At 49.6% G+C, this 25049-nt stretch overlaps 1 protein-coding gene across 1 annotated transcript in view; it reads left to right on the top strand.

Annotated features, from left to right (window-relative positions):
• The window catches only part of SPATA13 (spermatogenesis associated 13), an 80001-nt gene that overhangs the window by 32227 nt on the left and 22725 nt on the right, over positions 1–25049 (top strand). Inside the window, exon 3 of the mRNA XM_056132762.1 lies at positions 24879–25015. Within this exon, the coding sequence (XP_055988737.1) occupies positions 24879–25015 (137 nt within the window). The remainder of the gene's footprint in view (positions 1–24878; positions 25016–25049) is intronic.

Raw genomic sequence — 25049 nt, 5'->3', positions numbered from 1 at the left:
GTGGAGAGGGTGGGGAGGCGGGGCGGGGAGTGGGGATTGAGCCACACCTGGCGATGCTTAGAGATTACTCTTGGCTCTGCACTCAGGAATCACTCCTGGGGTGCTTGGGAACCATATGGGATATTGCGGATTGAATCTGGTTATCATTTGGTATCTAGCAGAGTATAAGGTGTCACAGAAAGTGTATATTCTAGCATGCAGAGGTCCTGCCAGTCAGTAGGGTCACCTTCCAGACTGTTCTTTCCAGCAAGGTCAGGTCCTCCCCTCTTTTCTAGAAAATCCATTGTATAAGGAATTCATTGCAGTCAGCATTCCAGGTATTGACTGGTTCCTTCATGGTCTGTATTATTAACCTGTTGGGGGAGTGCCTGTGCCTGGTCTCCATTCCTGCATGGGACCTTCCTTTTCAAAGTAACCCAGAGGAAGCATCTTCTCTAGCTGCATGCTAGGCAGGTGCTTGCCTCTTACACTGTCCAGCCCCTTGTTTTGTTTCTTTAAATTACGTTCTCCTTTTAGGCGAATGTGAGTGTCCCCTCTCTGGGCTTCCAGCTCCGGCCATGCTCTTGGCTCATGCTCTCTCTTGCTTTGCCCAGAGTCCCACCTTATCTCCTTACCCAGGCCTGCTCCTGCTCAGTGAGGAACCCCCACCCCATGCCAGATTGCAGGGTGGAACTTAGAATAACAGACTCCAGTTCATGAATCATGGTGCTCAGATAAGCTCAGGGTGGGAGGCTTCGGGCAGCATTCCAATGCCCAGGCAATGCCCACAGCCCTGTCTTTTCCCAGGTCGCAGCTGAACAGGCCAGGTGCTGTGAGAACTGGATCAGGGACTGTCTCTGCCCTGCCTTTCACTTGGCTCTTGCATGATGCTCGTCTCTTCCCTCATGGCCTACCTGCTCGCTCTAATTTTCCCATATTTGCTCCAGTATTGTCTGTTTTTGTTTTGTTTGGGGCCATACGTGGTGGGACTTGGGGCTTACTCCTGGCTCTGTGCTAGGGTTGACTCCTGGCAGGGCTCAGGGGACCATTTATGGCGTGGTGGGACGCGAACCCGCGTTGGCCACATGCAAGGCAAGCCCCTTACGCTCCACTTTCTTCCCAGTCCCTTATTAATCTATTTTGATCACTTTTTCAAAATTCTCATTTTCATGTTTATTCTAGCCTCTTTCTATCCATCCCCCTATGTAGTTCAGATTAGTTTATTCCTGTGACATGAATCAATCAATTGCCTGAACTGGTTTCCAGAAAGAAAAAACATTCAGGTTTTCTTAGCTATTTCACTGAGACTTTTTATGAATTTTAAGTGAAAAAGGAATAAAGCACACCCCTGCACTGAAGGCAGTAGAACTGGGTGGACTCACAGTTCAGAATATTGGACCAGAACAATAATTCAGCGGGTAGAGTGTTTTCCTTGAACACAACTGATCCACTTTCAATCCCCGGCATCCCATATGTTCCCTCCCCCGCCGACTCAAACACCACCAGGAGTAATTCCTGAGTATGAGCCAGGAGTAAACCCTGAGCATTGCCAGGTGTGGCCCCAAAGCACAAAAGAATATATGGTAAGAATATATGAGAATCCTATGTGTTACCAAGTCCAGAATCATGGTAGCTTTTTTAATTCTTCTTTTCATTATCACAATATGAGGCTGGAGCAATAGCACAGATAGTATGCGACTGACCTGGCTTCGATCTCCAGTACCCCATATAGTCCCCTGAACACCAGCCTGGTGTGCGCCCCTCCCCCCAATTATCAATATAATGTCATTCAAGGATGTGCTATGCTTAATACTTGTTACGGTAATTTTTGTGGTGGCAAAGATTGAGACCAGCTTCTCTGCACAGAAAGCAAGAGTTTTATTACTGAGACTCAATCCCTTCCCACTTTTAATAAAATTTAAAAGCTGATATATTAAGCAATAATACTGTAGAGCATTTTTTTAGAGAAGAACAAGATTAGGTATAATTAAAAAAATATAAAGAAAAAGAGAAAATTGGGTTGGAGCAATAGCATGACCAACTAGGGTTCGATCTGGTACCACATAGGGTTCCCGGAGAGAGAGAGTCAGGACTTAGCCTTGAGCACAGCGTGTACCCTTCCACCCCCAAAGAAAAACAAAGAAGAAAAATAAGATTGTTTTCTGAAAGGATACAGACATAGTAAGTTGACCTACTTGGGCATTTTAGGATTGTAAAGCTTTCTATATTAAATGCTTGATTTGATCTTAAGAGTTTTTGTTCATTTGTTTTTGCATTTATTTTCTTCCGATTATAGTCACTTTTTTGCAAGCTTCGAGAGATTGCAGGGAGATTCCAACCCTCTAGTGACCACAACTGGAATCTGTCTTCAATTGAGTGATGTAATAATCTGAGCTGCTAACAGTGGGGCTGGAAAATTCTAAATCATGAGCACCCAGCCACCCTTTTGGTTAAAACATGGTAACACAGTCTAGGCTCCCAGAAATGGCTGAAGGGTGGAGTGTCCTTCGTAGGCATCAGGACTAGATGCCACTCCAGCACTGCTGTTCGGGGGTCCCTGGAAGCTCCACAAAGGCTGCAGACCCCAACGCATACAGCCAAAGTGGTGGATCCCAACTGTGAGTATCACAGAGTGTCACAGTCCAGAGTTTGTGGGGCTCCAATCACTGCAACTAAAACAAGAAGAAAGAGAAAGGGTCGGGGGAGACCCACTCTCTCGCATATTCATATATATGCTATCTATGACCTGTATATACTTTATAGGACCTCTTAACCTATAGACAGAAAAAGGCCCACGTTGTATGCTGGTCAACCTGCTGGTGAAGGCCATGGCACAGCCAATGATGGGTGAGGGAGGAACTGACTCATAAGTCTAGCCGGGAAGGATTTTTAAATCCTGGTTCTCCTGTCACCAAGAAAGTAACAGCAACAGAAATATTGCAGCCTGAGAGAGAGTATAGCAGTTAAGATATCTGCTTGCCTTTTACAGCTGACCCAGGTTTGATCACCAGCACCTGATATAGTCCCTGGAGTACCACCAAGAATGATCCCTGAGCACAAAGCTAGGAATCAGCCCCAAGCACCACCAGGCATGGCCCAAAAGCTGTCACTGTCACTGTCCTCCCGTTGTTCATCGATTTGCTCGAGCAGGTCCAGTAACGTCTCCATTGTGACAATTGTTACTGTGTTCGGCATATTGAATACGTCACGGGTAGCTTGCCAGGCTTTGCCATGCAGGCGAGATACTCTCGGTAGCTTGCCGGGCTCTCTGAGAGGGGCGGAAGAATTGAATTCGGGTCAGCCATGTTGGCCGCTTGAAAGGCAAATGCCCTACCCACTGTGCTATCTCTCCAGGCCCAAAAGCTAACGTAAAAAATTTACCTGTTACATTCAGGTTGATATTTTGATTTTGCTGGGGTATTCTACCACTAGAATTGTTAGGCATAAGGATTAGAAATTTCTGACAATAAATGACACCTTGATGAAATCAGTTCAACCTTTGGCCTCAAGAATAAGTGGACTGTTGCTGAGAGACTCCCAGCATCGCTGTGTCCTCCTGGGACATGGTCCCATGACCCTGTAGCCACTTTTTCTGTTCCTTCTGCACTGTGAAGAAGCGGCCTGCACTAGGCCTTCTGCAGGGACAGGCTGGGAAGCTCATGTACCCGAGATGTGGAAGCCCGGCTCCTGCAAGCCAGAACCCCACAACCTGAGCTCCTGTTAACTGGGCTCTTGCAAGCCAAGCTCCTATAAACCCAGGATTCCACGAGCTGAGCTCCTCAAGCTGAGCACCTGCAGGCCAGCTCCTGGATGCTGGCCTCCTGCAAACCCGCTCCTAGATGCTGAGCTCCTGCTCGCCCCATGCCTGAGAGCTGGGATTCTGGATGCTGGGCTCCTGCGAGCCCTGTTCCTGGATGCTGAGCTCCTGCAAGCCCCACTCCTGGATGCTGGGCTCCTGAGAGCCGGAATTCTGGTTGCTGGGCTCCTGTGAGCGGACTTCTTGTCTCTGGTACTGCAGAATCTGACCTGGCTTCTGATAGACACTGCACACCACCAGGATGCACCACCCCTTCTCCACTTCACACCTGCTTGAGTATCCAAGAGCAGCCTGGAGAGACCTGGGGAGACACTTAGGCAGTTTCCCAGGACATTATTGAAGGGGCACGGGCATCACCTTGCTGATGTCAGTGACAGTGCTGAAGGAATGGCATTGAAGGAAAGGTTGCACCAGGGGGCAGAGCCTGGCAGGCCAGGCCTTGGTTCTGGCTCTGGGGTTGGCATTGTCCCCACAGTAAGGCCCTTGGCATCCATCAGTCACCCTTGTGCCTGCTTATGCAAGGGTGGGAAATATAGGAACTGCTCACGTACAGGCGTGAGGTTAGTGTAGCTCAGAGAAAGTGTGTTGAGACCTTTTACCATCCTTAATATCTGGTGATTTTAAGTCTGAGTGTGTGTTACTGCTCGATGTCCGTTTTATTTGCTTTCGTTTGGGGGCCACACCTATCTGTGCTCAGCACTTACTCCTGGCTCTGTGCTCAGGGACCGCTCCTAGCAGGCTCGGGGAACATAGGTGGTACTGGGGATCACACCCTTGTCAGAGTGTCATGCACGCGAGTGTCCCAGCCCCCGAGACATCACTCTTCCTCATGCCTGCACCCCATCCCCCTTTATTCACCTGGCCTACACTGATGTGTGTGCTGCCCAGAACTGAGACGATGTCCTCACGCCTGTATTGTTTTTATTCCTTATGGTCCGGGAACTGACACTGGTTGTCAGAGTGAGTGTGTCCGGCCTTTCTGTGAGGTGGGCACCCTTGAGAGGATAATGGACTTGGGGACCCAGGGAACAGCAATGCTCAGGAACTGTTCAGAGGCAGGGGAGGCTAAGGGTGAGCTGTGGGGCCTGGATCGACACATCATTCCTGTACATGTGCACACACGTGTGTTCATATGTATGCATATTCACGTCCATTTCCTTATGAATGTGTGTCCATTCAGATCTCTGCATATCTGTTCCTGTATGCAAGCATGTGTCCATTCCTGTGTGTAGAGGTGTCTATTCTTATGTGTGTATGCACTTTTTTTTTCTTTTTTGATCACACCTGGCAATTCACAGGGGTTACTCCTGGCTCTGCACTCAGGAATTACTCCTGGTGGTGCTCAGGAGACCATATGGGATGCTGGGAATCGAACCCGGGTCAGCCACATGCAAGGCAAACGCCCTACCTGCTGTGCTATCCGACTAGCTCCACTTTTCTGTTTCTGTGTGTGTATGCGTGTCTGTTAGTCTATGTGTGTGTATGTGCATGTCTGTTCCCTACATGTGCGTATGTACATTTCCATTCCCTTATGTGTTTATTATGTCTATTTCCCATGTGTGTATGTACGTTTTCATTTCTCTTGTGTGTGTATGTCTCCATTCCCTTATGTGTGTGTATGTATGTGTCCATTTCTCTCCTGTGCATTTATGTTTCTGTGCCCTTAGTATTTATGTGTCTGTGCACCCCCTAACATGTGTGATATACACATGTCCATTCTTGTACATATGCATGGACCTGCCCCTGTTGTCCTGGAGGCAGAGGACTCTCCTTGTGCTCAGATGTGAGGCACATCTGGATAACCAGTGTAATAGCACTCCAGGTATGTGTGAACAAATCATGTACCTCAGACCGGGTAGCCAAGAACCAAAGAGAATGGATGAAGCATGGGAGATGAACGGGAGCTGGCGGAGTTGTGGGGGCTTGGGGGAGGGGTGTTCCAGGTGATGAGAACAGCACATACTAAGGCGAGTGCAGAGAACAGAGAGGATATTTAAAGGTCCCAGAGCAGGCTTGCCCGGCAGACTTGGGTGCCCCAGAGCCTCGGGTCCTGCTGAGCCAGGCATGAGCCTGCTGAGAGTTCACAGTTGCATCCTTCTCAGTGCCCAGGGGTCCAGTCCAACCCTGGGAGTAGCGGCTGGGGTTCTTAGGACAGCATGGAACTTACTAGATGTAGACAGACGAACTGGAACCATGAACCATGAACTGGAATGAGACAACATGTGAAGCCTGAAGTCTGGAACGGTCCAGTGATGCCGGGCTGCCTGCAGTAGGTTTATGTTTGGCTCAGGAACCCAGGAGAGCAGATTAGAACTGGCAGCTGTGGGGATACAGAAAGACCAGGCCTCTCCGCACAGAAGGCTGGACCGTGCATCTGGTTGCTGCTTTAAGGAACATGGAACTGGAAATCCTAGTTGGCGCGTTCTGGGTGTGGGCTGTGCACAAAAGTATGCAGGATTCCAGCTAGATGAGTGTAGTCCCAACGCCTCTGGTTCTGAATGATAGTGAAGATGAGTGGGTTGTACCTGTATGCGTTTTTTACCTTAAGTTGTTTATGACATGGACAGGGAGTTTCATTGTTTTCTGACTTTTTTTTCCCCATCGGTGGGTCTAGACCGGAGACCAGACCATTATCGTTAACTAGAAGACCCTGCCTGTGTGGCTTAGGGCTTAGACATTATGTCTCAGGAGTAACCAGGAGCCCCTGAAGCGTTTCTCCTGGCCTGCATGGTCAGGTTTGTATTTTGGAGAGAGATCACTGACTGGCCAGATTGCAGGCCCGCCTGGAGAGGGAGGAGTCTGTTGCTTCACCTAGAGGACAGAAACCGGGAGCTTGACAGAGGTGTTGGTGCTTCTACTAATTCTCTGGACCTTTTGGGTGCTGGCAGTGGAGTGTGCCCCTGAGTCGAGGCTTGATTTACCTCACACACTTGGAGTCCAGAGACCCCAGTGCGCCTGGTGAGCACAAATGCCTTCTCCATGCCCTGGAGCTTCAGGTCTGACTTGAAGGAAGGAGACCCAGGCAAGAGGTGAGACCGCAAGAGCATCAGTGGTTTCCAAGCTTTGGGAGGGGAAAATTAACATTGGGGGGTGGGGAGAGGTGAGAAACAGGAGTGGATCAATGACATGTAGGGACCAGTGGCAGGAAACTTCTTGCAGAAGCGAGAAAGGGAAGAGCCAGACAGGTAAGGGGAAGCCCAGCTGTCGAGGTTGGAGTGACCAGTGTTAGAGGTTTTCAGAAGGGAATGAGACAAGCCAGTGGGTAAACAGTTCCCATCGGATTGGATGCCAGGGTCAGATTGTTGACCTTGTCAACAGCCTTTTTTTTTTTTCTTGGTTCACCTTTCGGAGAAAAGCTAGGGTAAAGGGAGTTGAGTTGCTGATTTACAGTTTGGAGGGAATTTAACAACTTTGTTTATCTATGTTGGTTTTCTGATTTTTATGGTAGAAAATTCCCCATAAATCATAGGAGCAATTTAAAAAGATTTGTTTTGCTACTATGTTAAGATTTGCATCGGCTTAATTTCTACAGTTCATTCGTGTCAGTATAACCATTTATTTCTTTTTCTTTTTGTTTTGGGTTACACAGAGGTTCCTCGGGGCTGCACCTAGCTCTGTGCTCAGGGATTGCTCCCAGAGGTGCGTAAAAGAACATGCAGTGCCAGAAATTGACACTGGGGTCTCTTCTTGCAAAAAGTGCTTATTTCCATGAGATGCTTTTGAAAGCAATAGTAATGTTACATATAATCAGAATGTTTGATTTATTTATTTAGAGTTACAGAGGATACTATAACATAGGGAAGAGAGGGAAATGTAAAATCTTAAAGTTAGAAAAATTCACTAAAATGTTTTAGATTTCTCTCTTAATTGGGGATGGGGGCTTGGGGCCATACCCGGTGATGCTCAAGGGTTTTTTCTGGCTTTGCACTCACAAATCACTCCTGATGCTGCTCAGGGACCACATGGGGTGCCGGCAATTAGACCTGGGTCAGCCATGTACAAGGCATGCACCCTGTGTACTATGACTCTGGCCACTAGATTTATTTTTTTCATTTGGTCAGGGCAAAAATAGCTTTATTTCCTTAGTCTTTGTTGCTTGAAAACAAACAGAAACCACTCTGATTAGTTCCAGATGAGCCCTGGATTAAGCGATAGCCCAACTGAAGCAGATGAGGGCATATTTCAGTCCTCCAGAGTGTGAGCAACCCAGCGAGGCAGGGCGCACTCTGGCTGGGTCTGGGCTCACCCTGCCCCGACAGCCAGCCCCATCGCTGTCTCCCTTCCCGCGGCATATGGATTCTTTGCTAACTGGACCTCGCAGATCCCAAGGGAATAGTCCTGTTCCATCTGATGATTGCCGCCAAGGCTATCTTCTTACTCACTCACCTTGGAGGTCAGGAAGTAGCCACTGCCCCTTTCTGTCCCTCGGTAGACTCCTTAGCCCTCGAGGGCCACTGTGCTGTCCATGACAGGGGATCTTGGTGCCATGTGCCCCATGTGCACAGGGAGCGGGCCGTCTACTCGCTGCCAGGCTCCCTGAGTGCTGAAGGCACCTGCTGGCTCACAGGGGCTGAGGAGGGGAGGAGGGGACCAAGTCTGCACCGTTCCTGAGGGACGTACACTGGCCAGCACCTCCATCTCAGACACACCACTGACCTCTCTGGGGCGTGCGGAGCTCAGGTTGTCTGTGCTTCGCTGCAGAGCGAGAACATGTCTGCCCTCGTGTGCCAGAGAGGCATGGCTCGCGCCCGCCTGCCCATTTTCATTCTTTGGTTTCCTCTCGGTTCCCTCCCCTTCTCTCTTGGTCCTTCCCCCCCTCCTCACTGTTGCTGTCATCAGTATTGCCGGTGCAGTGATGGAGTCACACATGGGCCTGACTCTGCCAGCTCATTGTAGCTTACACATGTGCTGGCCAGGAGTCACCCTCAGTGGAGAGGACACTGTGCGGGGCTCACAGGGGCCTCAGCTGAGAAGACACTATGGCTGTGGGGGTCACAGGGGCCTCAGCCGAGGGGACACTGGCTGTGATATTTCCCAGAGGCTTTCAGCTGGGAAGCTGGGGAACGGGTGTAGGAAGACACTGTAATGGGGGCTCGTGGGGCTCTCTGGGGTCACTGTGAGGCTCATACACATGCCTCAGAGTTCACACCTCCTGGCCATGGCACTCACACCTTTCTAGTGATTGTGAGCTTTGGGGTCTTGCCCCTTCTTTGGTGTCACACACGCTTGTCTGGGGTGCCAGGAATCAGAGCTCACAGAGCTGCCGGCGTCCAAGCAGGACCCCAGGTTCATTTGGGGCATCAGGGATTTGAACTTACGTCTGTGCACTTCAGCAAGGTGCTGTGAGTTCTCAAAGATGCCATGGGCCCTTGACACAGAGCTCAGGGATAATCTAATGATGCCCCAGAATATTACCTGGGCACTCCTGATTGTTTGGTTTGTTGAAAGGAAGAAATGCAGTAGCAGGAATTGAGATACCTTTGTGGTGTCTTTGAAGTTATTCCAACTGCACCATGAGTTTTGTGTTCCAGTGTGTATTAATCTTTTACTGTATCTTGCTAAAAACTATCTGTGGATTCAAAAAGTAGAGACTATAAAATCAGGGCCCAGAGCCATAGTGCAGCAAGTGGGGTGCTTGCCTTGCACATAGCTCACCTGGTCACCCCATCTGGTCCCTGAGTCTCACCAGGAGTGATCCCTGAGAAATGCTGGTATGTCCCAAAAAACCAAAAAGAAAGAAAAAAGAAATAGACAATTGGCTCTTATTTGCTTAGCACCTCTTGAGATAGTTTCCTGGGAGAGTTCTGCCTCGGTGGCCCAGATCTTTGAGTGTTGTAAAGGGTCACATGCCTGTCTGGTTCCCTTCTCCTCACCCCTCTCCTGCTCTGCCCTCTAACACCAAGGCACACGGGACCGGGGATGTCTGGATTTGTGAGACACCATGATTGGTTTGCGTTGGCTTCAGGCAAGCAGCTGCAATGGAAGTGCTTCCCTGGCTGCTACGGGGAAGCGCATCTGCACCTGCTGCAGGAGAGTGCAGGAGTTTGGCAAGCAGGAGAAGGAGCAAGCGTTGCGATTCTGGAGCAGGGCCTGAGACCTCCACCTGCCCCTCCTCGGGGCTGTTAGCGACAACAGCTGTTGCCCTAACTGGCATTTCATGCCTTATCTGGCTGATCAAGAGTGTATTTGAAAGGGAACACAGTGTTCTGGTCCATTTCAGAAAAAAGTGTAATCTTAGGGAAGGGCCGCAGTACAGCAGGTACGGCATGGCTGTGCACCGGCCAACGGCCAACCAGGATTTGATCCCATAGAGCACCCCAAGTACCACTAGGAGTGACTCCCGAGTGCAGAGCCAAGAGAACCCCTGAGCATACCAGGTGTAGCCCCAAAGGAAAAAGAAAAAATAGGAAAAAGAGGTCATCAAAGGAACAAATGTCAGTCAACTCGCAAAGTTACCCTCCAGTAGTTAAGAAATTCTTAGATGTAAAACTTGTTTTGGTGCAAATATTCCTAAACCAAACTCAAGAGTTAAAAAGTAAAATGACTAGCAGGGCCATATCTCATACTGTCCAGTTCTCAGAAGCTGGACATGGAAAGGAAAAAAAGAAATGCATTAAGGACTCAGATGTGGCTCAGCAGTGGCACACACACTTGGCACATATGGTTTGTAGTACCGCCAAAAATTTAATTATATATATATGTGTGTATGTATTAAAAATTATTAAAGGAGGACAAAAATTGTTTCCAAGCAAATCTAGGCACTTGGCAGACAGTCATCAGAAGCCTGCACTCAGTTCCTGATTTATGAATGTGAGGAATTTGAGAGTTGGAATATGGGGAGATAGCGCAGAGGGCGGAGAGCGTGCTTTGCGTGCCTGGGGCCCCCGTGTTGATTTCTGGCTTGTATCACCCCTGCAGGCCTGTGGTCCCTACACACAGCTAAGTGTGCTGTCTTGAAAATGTCTAATGAGAAAGTGGGCAGGCAGCGGGGAGAGGAGACAAGAGTGTATTTTTGGCTAAACAGCATTGAAGTTGTGGGTAGTGAAGATCATACTGATAGGAAAGTGCAGACGCTCATTTTGAATTTTTTTTAAATTTTTAAGGTGGGGTGGAGGGGATCCCCAGCCGTGCTCAGGAGGCCCAGTTCAGTGCACAGGCCTGAGGAGGCAGAGCTCTGCTGGCCTAGTGGGGCTGGGGGTTACCTGGACCCCACCGCTCCCTGCAGAGCCATCACCCACTCTCTGCACCAGTCCCGTTCTTTGCCTCCTAAGAAGGTCTGATGAGGGGCACCAAGTGTGGCCAAGCATTTCCTGATGTCACAGCCACCTCAGATGACTCTGTTGAACATCATATTCATCGTGGTCCGGGTCTTTTCGAAGACCAGACCCTGATCAGTACTTTTTTAAACTCACACAAAAATAAAGATCAGATTCCTCTAATTCATAGTTTGCTCTTGTGAGTCTGACCCAGCATCTTGTATCTTAAGGTTCCAGAGGCATCAGTAAATTCAGGAAAGAGGCAACATGTGTCTGGGCCTAAAAAAGGTGTTTGTTGGGGACAGAAGAAATCACCATCTGCCACTTGTTAGCATCTTATTTTCAGAAAAAAATTGTATGCATTAGGAGCTCGTTAACAAGTGCTAGTCCAGGACAAGGAATGGTATTTCAGCTGAAGCTTATTTTTTTTTTTATTGCTTTTTGGGTCACACCCAGCGATACACAGGAGTTACTCCTGGCACTGCTCTGCACTCAGTAATCACTCCTAGCAATGCTTGGGGAACTATATGGGATGCTAGGAATCGAATCTGGGTTTACTGTGTGAAAGGCAAATGCCCTACCCACTGTGCTATCACTCCAGCCCCGACGCATTTTTTTTCTTTTCTTTTCAGTTTTTGTTTTTGGACCACACCCAGCAGTGCTCAGGATTTAGTAAATGTGCACTCAGACTTCAGTCCTGGCAGGCTCAGGGGACCATAAGGGATGCCAGGGATCAAACCTGGGTCAGCCATATGCAAGGCAAGCACCCTACCCTCTGTACTATTGCTCTGGTCATGCTGGAGCCATTTTTTATGAGACTTTTGCATGGAGAAGATGGGGCTGATGGGAAGATTCATTCAGCTGCTGTGGACACATCTTCCATCCTTCTCTGTGCAGACCATTGACCCCAGACTGACCAGCGCTGTGAAGGCACAGAGGACACTTCTCTATCACTTTCCAGAGAACAGTCTGAGGGACCAGGGCGATGTGTCCTGATAACTTGGCTCCATTTTACATGTGCTTGGATGACGGGCCTCCCCTTTTGTGATCCCAGGAGACCAAGCACAGGCTGGCAGCAGACTGTGGTGGCGTCCGGTGGCAACTCTGTATGCATGAAAGTGCAGTATGCTGAACCCAGTGTAGCTGTGCACTTATGATCAGAAACCCGTTTCCTAAAGGGATTGCTCAGGACCCACGTGGTTTCTGCTGAGGGCCATGGCAGCATGCAGAGAAACTGAGAGACAAAGCAGATGGTTTCCTGGAAGGCCCTCCCCACTCCTGCCTGTAGCCACCAAGCAGAGAGCACTGCAAGGGCCTCTTCTTTTTGGGCAGTCATTGCTAGTCCGTGGAGCTGGGACTTCAGCTCAATGCAGCTAGCAGGAGGGGCTCCTTGGATTCTGGGTGAGTTTCTCAAACTGACCCTAGTGTTGGGCCAAGTAATCATGTGACTCCATCCTCCAGTGCTCATGGGAACAGAACTGTATTCCAGCCTGTGGGGACAGAGCTCCTTGGACAGTGTTGGGTTGGGGGGTCTCGGCTTTGTGGTGGGGGGGGGGTCTTCTGCTTTGACGAGGCAGCAGCAAGCGGGGAAACTGGTATGAAGGTCTGTGCCCAGGACAGAGGGAGCATTACTCACTGCAGGTCGGATGCAGTAAAGACCAGGCTGGGTGCGGCAGCCTGGCAGGCTGGTTTGATTTGCAGTGTTGCTTCCTGCCTCCCTGCTCACGCACTGGTGCTTCTGTCCCATAGAGTATGGATCTGAGTCTCGGGGCTATCTGGCTAGTGGAAGTAGTTTTTCTCGCTCTACAATAAAAATAACAGTCATCTTCCATGGGGGGTTCTTTGTCCTCTGACTAATGTAGGTTTCAGGGGACTTCTCCACTGATGGGTCAGTCTGATCCCTTTGCTGGAAGTTGAGTGTGTGGTGTTGCCAGTAAGGCTGATTTTCAGTTTCCCGGTTCTGATCAACTGTATAGCATCTGTGTCTTGCCTTGACAGGACCAGTGTGTGAGTGGGGGTGAGAGACTCCCCCGCAGAGCCTGGCCCCTGGGCCCTCTTCCTGCTGCTATGGGCCTGGATGACTCCATGCAGCCCAGTGATGTGTGATGATCAGCCAAGTGGGACTCGGGGACCCTGCAGTGCTGACACTCAGCCCACAGGCCTGCGTTGGCCCTTTGAGCTGTCTCCTTACCCTGCCCTCTCCCTCCACCCTGACCCAGCTGCTGGATTTTAGGGTTTCTCTTTAATTAGGCTTCTGGTTTTATTTGCAGTATTTTTTTAAATGCTAAAGAACTGTGATTTACAAAGTTTTTGATAGTTGAATTTTAGGCACATGATATATTTCAATACCGATCCCACCATCATTGTCAACTTCCCTCCACCAGTGTTCCCGTGATCCCTTCGTTCCCCAAACCCCTCCCCATGTCAGCTTGACAGGCATATTACAGGGTTTCAGTGGTTGCAGCTTAGAACTCATGTTTTCCGTTTTGTTGGGTCTGTGTTTTGGGATATGTGGCTACACCACTCACCTATAAAATAACTGAAATCCTGATGCCTGTTCCCCCATTCCTCCCTGTGCCCGTCTTTCCTCCTTGATATTTTTCCTTCTCTGTCCTTCACTTCTCTAAACAATGGGATGAAGGGAGATCTAGGCCTCCCCCCTTGACTGCAATACATTTCCTCATCCAGTGTTCTATATTCACAGTATTATATTGGCAATTATAGGTGCATTTGGGGGGAGGAGATAATGTCTAAAATCAAATCTATTCTGTAGCTTCTTCCAAAAATACCTTGAAAGGTTGTTTAGTCAATGTCCTTTGGGATGAGGCCTTGAAATGCAGTTTTTGTCCTTTAATCTCTTCTCTGTCTTATTGCACGTGTGCAGTAGTTGATTTGGTGAATGCCTTTTACTCAGGAGCCTGCAGTCACAGGGTTTGGGGCAAGTCTCTGGGTAATAGACTGTGCTAGCCACCAGTGAAAAGTGAGAGCAAATCTGTCCTGGGACAATCAGGAATTGTGGCAAAGAGATCTGTTTCTCTTGGAAAATCCGAGATTTTTAAGCCACAACCGAAATAGAAAAATAGAGGAAGAAAGTGAGAGCCGTCTGGAGTCACTGCCTCCTTCCTGCTGGGACCCAGGTGCTGTAGGAGGTGCATAGGGGTCCCAGTGTTTGCCCGCTGCTCTGTCTCTGCGGTTCAGCTGTGTGCTCTTCACTCTCTCCTTTCTCTGGTCTTCATTCGCTCCTCATCTGTCAGTCCAAGTGTTCCATTTCCTTAAAGAGCGCGCTGGTGTTGCCCCAGCGAAGTTTCCTGGGAGTTCTCAGCCACACGGACCGCAGGTGCCCTCCATGCTGCCATAGAAGAGCTGGGACCCACAGCTTCCCTCCGACCCAGCAGTTGTATGCCACTCCTTGGCCCCCCGGTCTCAGTCCGGGTGCCCCTTCTTCCTGCCAGAATTCTTCCTTCCCAGCAGTGCTGGCGTGAACAGAGCCAGCGAGCTCCCTGGCTGAGCAGGACCCAGAGAGTGACGGAAGGATCACAGACACGCACCACTCTGCTCCTTCTTCCCCTGCTGCTCTGCATGGCGACTGCTGCACCCTCTCTCCTCTGCCCTCCTTCTGCCTCTGTCTCACCCTGGGGAGCTGTCACCGGGTGCCTGTATGCTGTGTTTCCAGCACTCATGTGCCCCAGCTCTGGGGCACCAGGGCAGCTGTGCCTATCCTGTGTGTGCCAGGACCCTGCAGCCATGCGCAGGTGAGCATGGGGTGCAGAAAGGCACTGTCTCTCAGTCACTTCCCCAGCACACACACACACACACACACACACACACACACACACACAATTTATATGTAGATTTTTAACTTACATAGAGATCATATATATTTGTTTTATTTGGGGGCCACTCCTGGCTGTGCTCAAGGCTTACTTCTGACTCTGCACTCAGGACTCAACTCCTGGCAGGGGCCCAGGGGATCACATGGAGTGCTGGGGATCAAACCCAGGTTGGCTGTGTATAAGGCAGGTGCCCTACTTGCTGTACAATATCTCTTTTACTTTAAAAGATGGTGGGGTTCTTCTCCAGAGCTGTTGGGAAAGAAAACACGTGCCTGTGATGAGTGGGGGGCTGCATGTTTGCCCTTTGGGCCACTCCCCAGCCTAACCTAATTTGTTTCTAAACAGTCTTTTGAAAGTGATTCCATCTGTGGCTGATAAGATTCTCTGTTACAATGACATGATCTGCCAGATCGGCTTGCTCATGACAAGTTTTCATCATGCTGTCATGTGAAATCGCAGCTCTGGTCTGAACCCTGCGACCTCTCTCCTTTTTCTCCCCCTGAAACTGAGGCGTTCCCAGAGTAGCTGAGGTCCAGTCCGGCTGAGGGATTGGCAGGGCAGCAGCAGCAGCAGCAAACGCTCTGTAGCCGCTTGCTCCGCGGCTGGGGCCCCACCTGAGGGTCTCTGAGCGTGGGGGATTGGTGTGGGGCGGCTTCCTCCCAGCCCGTGCTGTCTGAGCTGAGCACAGCGCCGGGCAGTGAATAAGCAGTTCTGCTGTTTCCGCTGCTGCTGAGAGCGGGGCTCCGTGCCGCTCGTCACATCCCAGCCTGGCTTCAACTGTGGCTGCTGCTCCGACCGGAGGATGGTGGCTCGGGAGGAAATAACACGATTCTGGAGTCTCGAGAGCCTACTCATGGGTATGTGTGAGGAGCAGGATGCTGGGTGCAGACTCCCAACTCCGGCTGCCTGCGACCAGCTCTGGGTCCTCAGGGCACTGGGCAGTGACAGGGGGAACGTCAGAGAAATAGGATTTGTTTATGGTACCGCTGTTAGCATAAAGTGGGAGATAAGGAGAATCAGACACGGGCACCTCTTCAGTTACAGAGCTGAATTTTATGAACCTTTTTTTTTTACTTCTGTTACTTGAACTTCCTTTATTTAGAAGTTTATTGTTAGGTTATAGAAAAGTTGTCCTTGCTGATTTGGGAGAGTTCAGATTGGAGGCTATGAATTGCTTTTTCAAAAAAATAATATATGGCGTTTTCAAAAGTGATGCTACCCAGTGTTTGGGTGTTGCTTCACTGTTTATCATGTCCTGATGTCAGTATTTGTGTGAGTATTGTCCACTGGGCTAGTGCTGTGTAAGAGAAGGGAATGTGGTCTGCTTACACTAGAAGTTATATGTGATTTTGAAGAATTAAGAAGGGGAAAGTCTTCCTCAGATCAGAGCTGTCTGCTGCACGTGGACATGGCAGGGCTTCTAGAATGTCATGTTTCTGGGACTGGCGTGGTAATACCACAGGGAGGGCATTTGCTTTGCGTGTGGCCAACCTGGACTTTATCCCCAGAATCTCATATGGTCTCCCCTGAGCCCTGCCAGGAGTGATTCCTGAGTGCAGAGTCAGGGGTAAGCCCTAGGCATATCCAGTGCGGCGGCATGCATGTACACACACACACACACACACACACACACACACACACACACACACGCACACACACACACACACACACCTTGTTTCTGGCTTTTGCTGGCAATCAGTACAGTACTTAGGCTGAGATAAACAAGAATCAGAGTGAAGGCTGACAGGCGGGGGTGGGGGGGCAGTGTAGCGATGTGGCTGGCAGTTGGCGCAGCTACTTGTTTTGGTTGGTTTCCTGCGCTGGCTGAAAGCAGACCAGGAGCTGGTCAGGTTTCTCTATGTGCTGGGTTGTGAAAACAAGGCCAGCATGGGCTTGATTCTACTGACAAGAGTGCAGCAAGGGAGGAACACATGGTGCGGTGATTTCTACATTTCGACTGACTTGCCCGCAAGTGTCGGGTCAGCTGAGCATTGAGGCCCCATGGCTCTCAGATCCCCCCTGCTCAGTGGAGCAAGAGCAGAGCTGTCAGCTGCTTATCTTGCACACCAGTGGCAGGTCCACAGGGTTCCTGCGACTCCTCCCTCCACATTGCTCCTCTGCAGCTGAGTTTGGGGGCAGCCCACACCTAAGCAAAGGCCAGGGGAGGTTCAGGGCAGAACTCTGTCCCCTGTGTGGACAGACCCTTCGTCCATGCCTCTCTTCTGTCCTTCATCACGGTTGGATGTGTCCCACAAGCTCATGGCTCAAGCTGTGTCTGTGTGATGGACAGGCCACACCAGGAACCCAGGACTGCCCATGTCAGGGCCGGGGAGGAGCAGGATGCCAACACTGCCCGTGGCAGTATTGTGAGGTGGAAATGGTGGCAGCAGGGTCCTGTGGCAGAGGCCATGCAGCCCCGCACTGGACAGCAGCATTCCATGATTTTTTTTTTAAAGTTATTCATAGTTCTCAACTTTACAATCAGCCATGATCAAATTCCATGTGTATGGTTTACCCGACCTCAGATCTCAACCCCATCACACCAGGTATCAGACTTCACTCCCGCCTGGGCTCTGGGGCCATATGGGGTCCCAGGGACCGAACCCAGATCAGCTACATTGCTCAGCCACATTGCAAGGCAAACGCTGTAACTGCTGTCCTATCACTCTGGCTCTGTCCATGTTGTTTTGAGCCACAATTTTTCCACTGCAAGTAATGATCCTGTGAGGTGCAGGAGCCCAAGGTACCACTGATCCACAGCACAGAGCTTGGTGGACAGGAAGAAACTGCTGTCCACATGGTTTGCAACACCTGCAGGCTCTGACTCTGGAATGGTGTAGCTGCAAAGCAGTGTTGGGGCTTGCTGGCCAGAGGAGACCTGGGGAGCTGCCAGAGAGCAGGCAGGGAGAGGGGCCCCAAACAGCCTCAGTGGCTTCTGAGGGGAAAGTGGATTGCAGGCCACGAGCCAGAGCCCAGACTCTGAGGACTTTGGGATGGCCAGGAGGCCAGATCTGAACTCACTGGGTTGCACGGCCAGTGTCACTGCTGGGACTCTTCGGGAGGGAGCTGGGTGTCCGATATCGCATTCTTGGGGGTGTTGGGAGGGAGCTGAAGCTCCCAGGAGACCCGGCTGGCCACTGTCTGCTCTGGGGCCTCCTCCTGCCTTTACAGCATTCCAGGACCTGCATATTGATGGGCCCGACCCCTCTTAACCTTTATGAAGAGGGAACACTCCTGGGATGGCTTCAGATACAAGTAAGAAGAGCGTTTGTGGAGCCCAAAGTTGCTGTCAGGACTGGCGGGACCCGAGCTGGGTCCTGATGGACTTTGGCTGCCACATGTCCTGAGCGCATGTCAGACTGAGGCAGGAAGTGAGCATCCCACCGGAGCTTTGCTGTGGTGAGCCAGTGAAGCAGTGGTGAGGCCAGCGTGGTTGTGTCAGGGCCCTTTAACCTCTAGCCAGTAGATTTGAAAGACTGAAAAATTCAATTTATGGGAAGTCGTGTGAAAGTCTCTATGAATCATGGTAGTGATTTTCCTGTCAGTGACATCTTAAATCTTCAAACAATGAAAGACATTTGGTGCCTTGTTGAAGTCCACTTACACTGACACAAAAGTATGGCTTCGGGCCCGAGGAGAACCTGGCAGAGAAGAGTCAGAGAAATGACATCCAGACCTAGAAATAAGTGACTATAATACTATAGTCAGCAGTGAAAATCTAACACCAGTAGAGAAGTGTGATGCTCTTCTGAAAAAGGAAAGCCTCCTGTGCTTCCTAAACATCAGAGACAAATGCTTCATGTAAAGGGCGGGGGCAGCAGCAGAGAGAGGAGAGACCCCAAGTCCTGGACTCTACCCTAGGGAATGAGTGAGAGCTCTGGGGCTGAAGGAGTGAGGGGTCTGCTGCTTTGGGGGCAATTTGTCTGGGCGGAGAAATAAACTTAGGTGAGAAGATCATTCTCTGGTGTTTTAAAGCAGGAATTTTCTTTCAGTTGTTTTGGTTTGGGGGACCAAACCTCTCAATGCTCAGGGTTTATTCCTGACTCTGTACTTAGGGATCACTCCTGGAGAACTCAGGAACCGTGTATGGTGCCGGGGATGAATCCTGAGTCCCTTGTGTGTGTGGCAAGTATCTTCCCCAATGTACGATCTCTCCGATAGTATCTAAAGCAGCGAGTTTTAGAGTAAACTAGTATTTTCCAACCTGTGACTGGCTGCATGAACAGGCAGCAAAAGGAAAACAAGTCCTGGAACAAATCTGTGTAGGAGCATCTGAGTAACTTCCGCCTGAAGTGCTCTCCCACTGCTGGAGATTAGCCCGGGTCCTTTACGTGCAAGGTCTCGGCTCTCTCCCACTGCACCATGGCCCAGCCTTTGGTCCTCACGACGCTCTCACTGGCCAAGCCTGAGAAGCACTTAGAAGACTTCTGTCAAATATTTCCTCTCTGCCCCATACCAACTCATATCAAGAACCTGCTTTTGTGGTCTAGTTTAGGGTTTATTATGTTCTCCGTCGGACCCGAGATGCTTAACCTTCATTGTTAGTGAAGCAGGAGAGAAAATGTCCCTACTGGATCCTGAAGGTCAGGTCAGTTTCTGTGACCCAGCGTCATGCTCGTTCAGGCTCCTGTGTAGGGTTTGGTCCACACAGCAGTAGCCCCCAGGAGTTACAGAAATTGCTGGGCTCTGTGTGTGTGTGTGTGTGTGTGTGTGTGTGTGTGTGTGTGTTTCAGCAGGAGGTTGAGTGTCAGCAGATTCTTGTCAGTGTGGGAATTTCCCTGAATGGACTCATGTCTAGGGAAATCCCCAGGGAAGAAGCCAGTGGCCGGGTACAGATGAGATGGGCGCTTTCTTTCCAGAGAGTAGACTCAAACAGCAGACTCAAACAGCAGACTCAAACAGCAGAGCCAGGAGATGTGCCAGGGCAGACGCCATGAGCTTTGGCCTGCCAGTTGAATGTTTTTTAAATTCTGCCACACTGCTTCTGAAGCCCTTCACTGTGTTAAACCAAACGAGAAAAAGACTTGCATGATCTGAGCCGGATTCCCAGCAGGCTACATGCTGGGCCTGCCCCCTCTGAGCATAGATCAAGTTTCTCCAGGAAGTCTTCATGCTTCAGCATGTGTTAGAAAATAAGTTTCCATTCTGGTGCCCTTTGATATTTCCTGTCAGATAAGCCATCTTTAAAACCAGTGATCAGAGTGCTGGTTTTTGCAGAGGTGAGATCCAGGATCAGAAAGGTTGGTTGCTTTTCTGAGGTGCATGGAAGCTGTTAAAGCACACCCTTTAAAAATTACTTGTTTGGGGCTGGATTAATAGTACAGCAGGTAAGGTGCAGCTGACCCAGGTTTGATCCCTGGCATCCCAGTTGATCCCCAGAGCACTGCCAGGAGTGATCACTGATGCAGAGCCAGGAGTAAGCCCTGAGCACTGCTGGATTTGGCCCTAAAACAACAACCAAAACCCCCAAATCAAAACCAAAATGACTTATTCTCTTTGACTTAAATGATAGCATCTTTGTGGAGACCTATTTGACCAAACCTGAACAGTGGTGCTGGAACTTGCCACACCCCTGGGGATGGAGCTGCAGAAGAATTGTCTGTTCCCCCAGCAAGGAAGGGGGGGTGTGAGCACCACCCTCACCTCTGACTGTATAGGGACAACAGTGCCAGGGCAGAAAAGTGGGTACATCCAGTGCCCAGGGGCCACTCCAGAAGGATTTAATGCTGTGATGATTGAACAAAGAGGTTGCAGTCAATATGTTTCCTCTGCATTGGGAGACGTTGCACTTGTGATACCTCTGTCAGGATGGTCGCTAGCCCTTGTGTGCAGAGCTCAAAAAACGTCACTCAACCTGGATGAAGCTTTGAGGAGGCTTGATTGATCTTCTTTTGCTAGGAGTTTAGGGTTTTCAAAATCATTGCAGTTTGCCAGCAGTCTTTGTGCCATACTCCCAAGTTTATTCTCAAAGTTGTTCTTTCCATGCACATTAAATAAAGATCATGTGATTTGAGGGTGTGGAGAAATTCGAATCCTTCCACACAGGTGAGAAACTATGGAAGCTTGTTCAAAAAAGTTAGAATGACCGTATAAGCCAGCAATTCTTTTTCAGGCTATAGATGCAAAAGAAAAAAACATCAGATTCATACCCACATTCACAGTAGCCAGGAGGTAGAAACAGCCTACATTTCCATCTGCAGGTGCATAGATAAAGAAAATGTGGTAGGCCCACGTATGCAGGACCCATGACTGAAATCTCCAAGCTCACTTGGAGCAGGAATGGGCCTCCTCCCCATCTTCCAAGGTTACCAGTAGCTTGGCAGTCACACCCACAAACTGCCCCTGGCGCCTTGTAATCTCATCAACAGCCAAGATCTAGAGACTCAGAAATAAAGCTCTTGGAAGAGAGCAACATAGGCCTGACCCATGAGTGAGTCTGCTGTATAATTGTATTCTAAATTTTAGAATTCCTGGTGCGACCTCTAATACTCTACACTACTGATGTGCCAAGAGTAGCACACAACGCTTGACTGGGTTTAACAAACATGTTTGTAATCTCTTATACGAGGGCTAAATGGCTCCAGGATGAAATTCAGCAATCTTTATACACTTTCCTCTAAGGGAACTTTATTGGACCATTTTTAGCAGATTATTCATAGCAAGCAATACAAAATTAATTGTTTCAGTTCACTTTGGAAGGCACAATTTGGGATTTGGGGTGGAAACATTAGAAATATGGTGGTGGAAATAAATGGTGTTGGGAGGATCCTCTCAGGATGGGAGAAGCATGCTGAAAGTAGACTATAGACCAAACATGATTGCCACCCATTGCCTCTTTTGCAAACCACAACACCCAAAAGGAGAGAAAGAACAGAGGGGAATGCCCTGCCACAGAGGCAAGGTGGGATGGGGGGGATGGGGGGAGGGAGGGATACTGGGATCAGTGGTGGTGGGAAATGGGCACTGGTGGAGGGATGGGTACTTGATCATTGTATAACTGAAACCCAAGCACAAAAATTTGTAAGTCTACAACTGTACCTCATGGTGTCTCACTAATAAAAATTTTTTTAAAAATATGCTAGTGGGCAGAGTCTGGCAAACTCCCCATGGCGTACCCAATATGCCAAATACCAGTAACAATGATAGGTCTCGTTCTCCTAACCCTGAAGGAGCCTTGAATATGGCACTTTTTAAAAATCTCAGGGGTAGTACGAAGGAGACGTTACTGGTGCCTGCTTGAGGCAATCGACGAACAATAGGATGATCGTGATCATGATGGTGGTGGGAAGATGCAATGGTGGTGAGATTGGTGTTTGAATGTTAAATGTAATAAATTACTGTGAACAACTTTATAAAAATAAAATTTAAAATAAAAAAATGTGGTAGGGCTGGAGCAATACAGCAGGTAGGGTGCTTGCCTTGCACATGACTGACCCAGATTTCATGCCTGCCACCCTGAGCACCATTTAGAGTGCTCTCTGAGCACAGAGCCACGAGTTAAGGCCTTAGCACCTTCAGGTGTGGCCCTCAAACAGAAAGAATGTCTGCAAAGATGGAAGGGGCACATAATTAGAATCAGTGTTCTGTGGGTAGAGTGTGTTTTGCAAGAAGGAAAGTTCTGGAGCTCTGTTATACAAGGTGAATATCCTTAATATTCCCAAGGTCCATGCTGAATCCTTGTTTTTCAGTCTTTGGTTTTTATCAAGAAAGAAATTTGGTTCACTTTTTTATGACTAGATGTTCATCCCTTGTAACAGTGATGGATTCCACTTTGAGAGTTTGCACTGGGGTTGTGACATTTCTGAAAATGTCTCCATCAAAAGACCCTGTTACTAAACTTAATGTTTAGTTGAAGATCGGAAGTCCAAGAAGTCTGTGGTGATTTTGAAGGATCTGCCATTGGCCCGAGCTGACGGGCCTGCTCCTGAGCAGAGTTGGAGAGGTCAGGTCACCCATCAGGAGAGACAATGCCAGTCTCAGAAATGCACCATCTGCTTCCGGCAGCCTTGGTACCTGTGTGACACGGTAGATCACTGGTGTCACTTCTTATGAAAATGCTGAAATTGTTATTGACGAGAAGCTGCCTTTGCGTAACATATAGTGGCATGGAGCACTGCCCTACAGATGGGAGCACAGAGACTTGCTGAAAGATTCTTCTCCCAAGTCCTGGGACAACAGGAAGACCTGGGGTTGTCTTACGCCTCCAGCCCCACCTGTGTAGCCATGAAACAGCGACGCTTCTCTGAGCCTCACTGCCCTGTTGGCACTTGGTAGTTCAGTTAGAAACAGATACTGAGTGTCTCTGTGCCAGGCATCACCCGGGCTAGATACTGGCACACAGAAATAGACGCTGTCCAGCCTCATGGAGACACTCTTGGATCACAAGGGAAGTCAATGTGGGGACAGGAGAAATGAGAAATAGAAAGGTGCTGTGCCCAGGGGGCATCGTGGTGGAACCTGCAAGTCCCTTCAGTTGCAGAAGTCAACCCACCCCCACCCCATCACTAGGCTTTCCACAAACACAGGCCTGGCATCTTCCTAGGCAGGACAGCCGAACTGTACCCTGACCCACTCACACTGCAGTGCCCTCCCTGCTCTCAGAGGAGACCCCCAAGAGAGGGGCCTGAACCCCTTCCCATGTGCATGCCCTGCTATGCACACACAACCTCAAACATACACATGTGCACACAGCTCATCTGCACTGTCCCTGGGCCATTCACGGTGCTCTAAACCTCTGGAAGGCACTGGCAGGGTGTGAGGAGCTTTCTCCCAGCCTCTCACAGGCTTCCTGACTGCCCTAGGCCTGTCCTCCAGGTGGCTCCGAGTGCTGCTGACCTGTGGAAGAGGCCCCAGCACAGAGGCCTGGTCCAGGATTTCAGGGTGGGTCTCTTTCTAGGATGCTGGACTCCTGGTCACGCTACACTCTATCCTCAGAACCAGACACAGCAGCCCCAGTGCTTTTGAGGGCCTCCTGTTAGGGCACCCACCAGCCCATCCACCCCACTCTAATCCTTTCCTCCAAGTGCTGCTGTGTGAGTCTCAGTGCTGCACCGAGTGGCTGCATCTGTTTCCATCCCAGCTCTCTGCAACTCTTCAGGAAGCCTCGCGGGTCCTCTCACATGGACATTCTCTTTCTAAGATGCCCTCAGTTCAGCCGCAGACCCGGTGGGAGCATGGCATTGTGCCAGGAGAGGTTCTGCATTACGAGGAGGTCTGTGCAAAAATTCTGCAGGCACGCCCCCAAAGGGCCTCTCAGTTTCTGTGCTCGGTGCCTTGCTGTGAGCTCCAGCAACTCGAGGGACCACAGGTGCCTTGAGAGGCTGCTGGGACCTTTGACTCTTACACTATCTGGTGACACTAACTAGAAGCAGGACACTTGTAAAAATGATTTAAAAAATTTTTTTCACAATGGTTACCTTGATAAGAACCATTGTTATCTGTGTTTATGTTTTTGATGTCTTCTCTGGAGCACTGCTTTGCCCAGTTTAGAGAGTCCATCCAGCTCACAAAATGACACTGGATGGTGTTGGCAGCACTCCTGGGAATGTGCCCTTCTCTCCTGAGTGCCACGTGGCTTCTGCTTGGAAGGAAAATACATATTTGGAGATAGTGTAATGTGGAATTGCCTAAAAATCTAATAATCCCCATCAGTGCCTTGGAATCCCTTGTGCAGTAGACCAGTCATCCTTTTACTAATTTCTTACTCTGAGCTGGGTCAAAGTGTTAGCTTCATTTGGGGTCAGAAGAGAATACAGTAGGTCAAGCACTGGCTTTGCACGCAGGCAACCCGGGTTTGATCCTTAGTACCTGTATGGTTCCCCAAGCCTCTCCAGGAATAAGCCTTGAACACCACCAGCTGTGGGTCCAGAAAAAACAAAAAGTGATTCTAAAATTTATTTCCTTAGAATGTGCTCGAGTTGTGTGTCATGAGCAGTGTTCTGGAAGTCGGTGTCTCTCAAACCGTGCCATGCGGTTTCTCTCTCTCTTTGGTAGTGTCCTCGGATGGAGGTGCTGAGTCCTCTGCCCTGGTGGATGACAACGGCAGTGAGGAGGACGATAGCTATGAGGACCTCCGGCAGGGTAACCCCCGATTCCTGCCACCCGGCGGAGAACAGCTGGCAGTCAACGAGGTACATGACACCCCCGCCCCCCACAGCCACACAG

The sequence above is a fragment of the Sorex fumeus genome, unplaced genomic scaffold (assembly GCF_029834395.1).
Source record: "Sorex fumeus unplaced genomic scaffold, SorFum_2.1 ptg000095l, whole genome shotgun sequence".
NCBI lineage: Eukaryota > Metazoa > Chordata > Mammalia > Eulipotyphla > Soricidae > Sorex > Sorex fumeus.
Note: the sequence above shows the minus strand (reverse complement) of the source record. Positions and strands in the feature narration are given on the sequence as shown.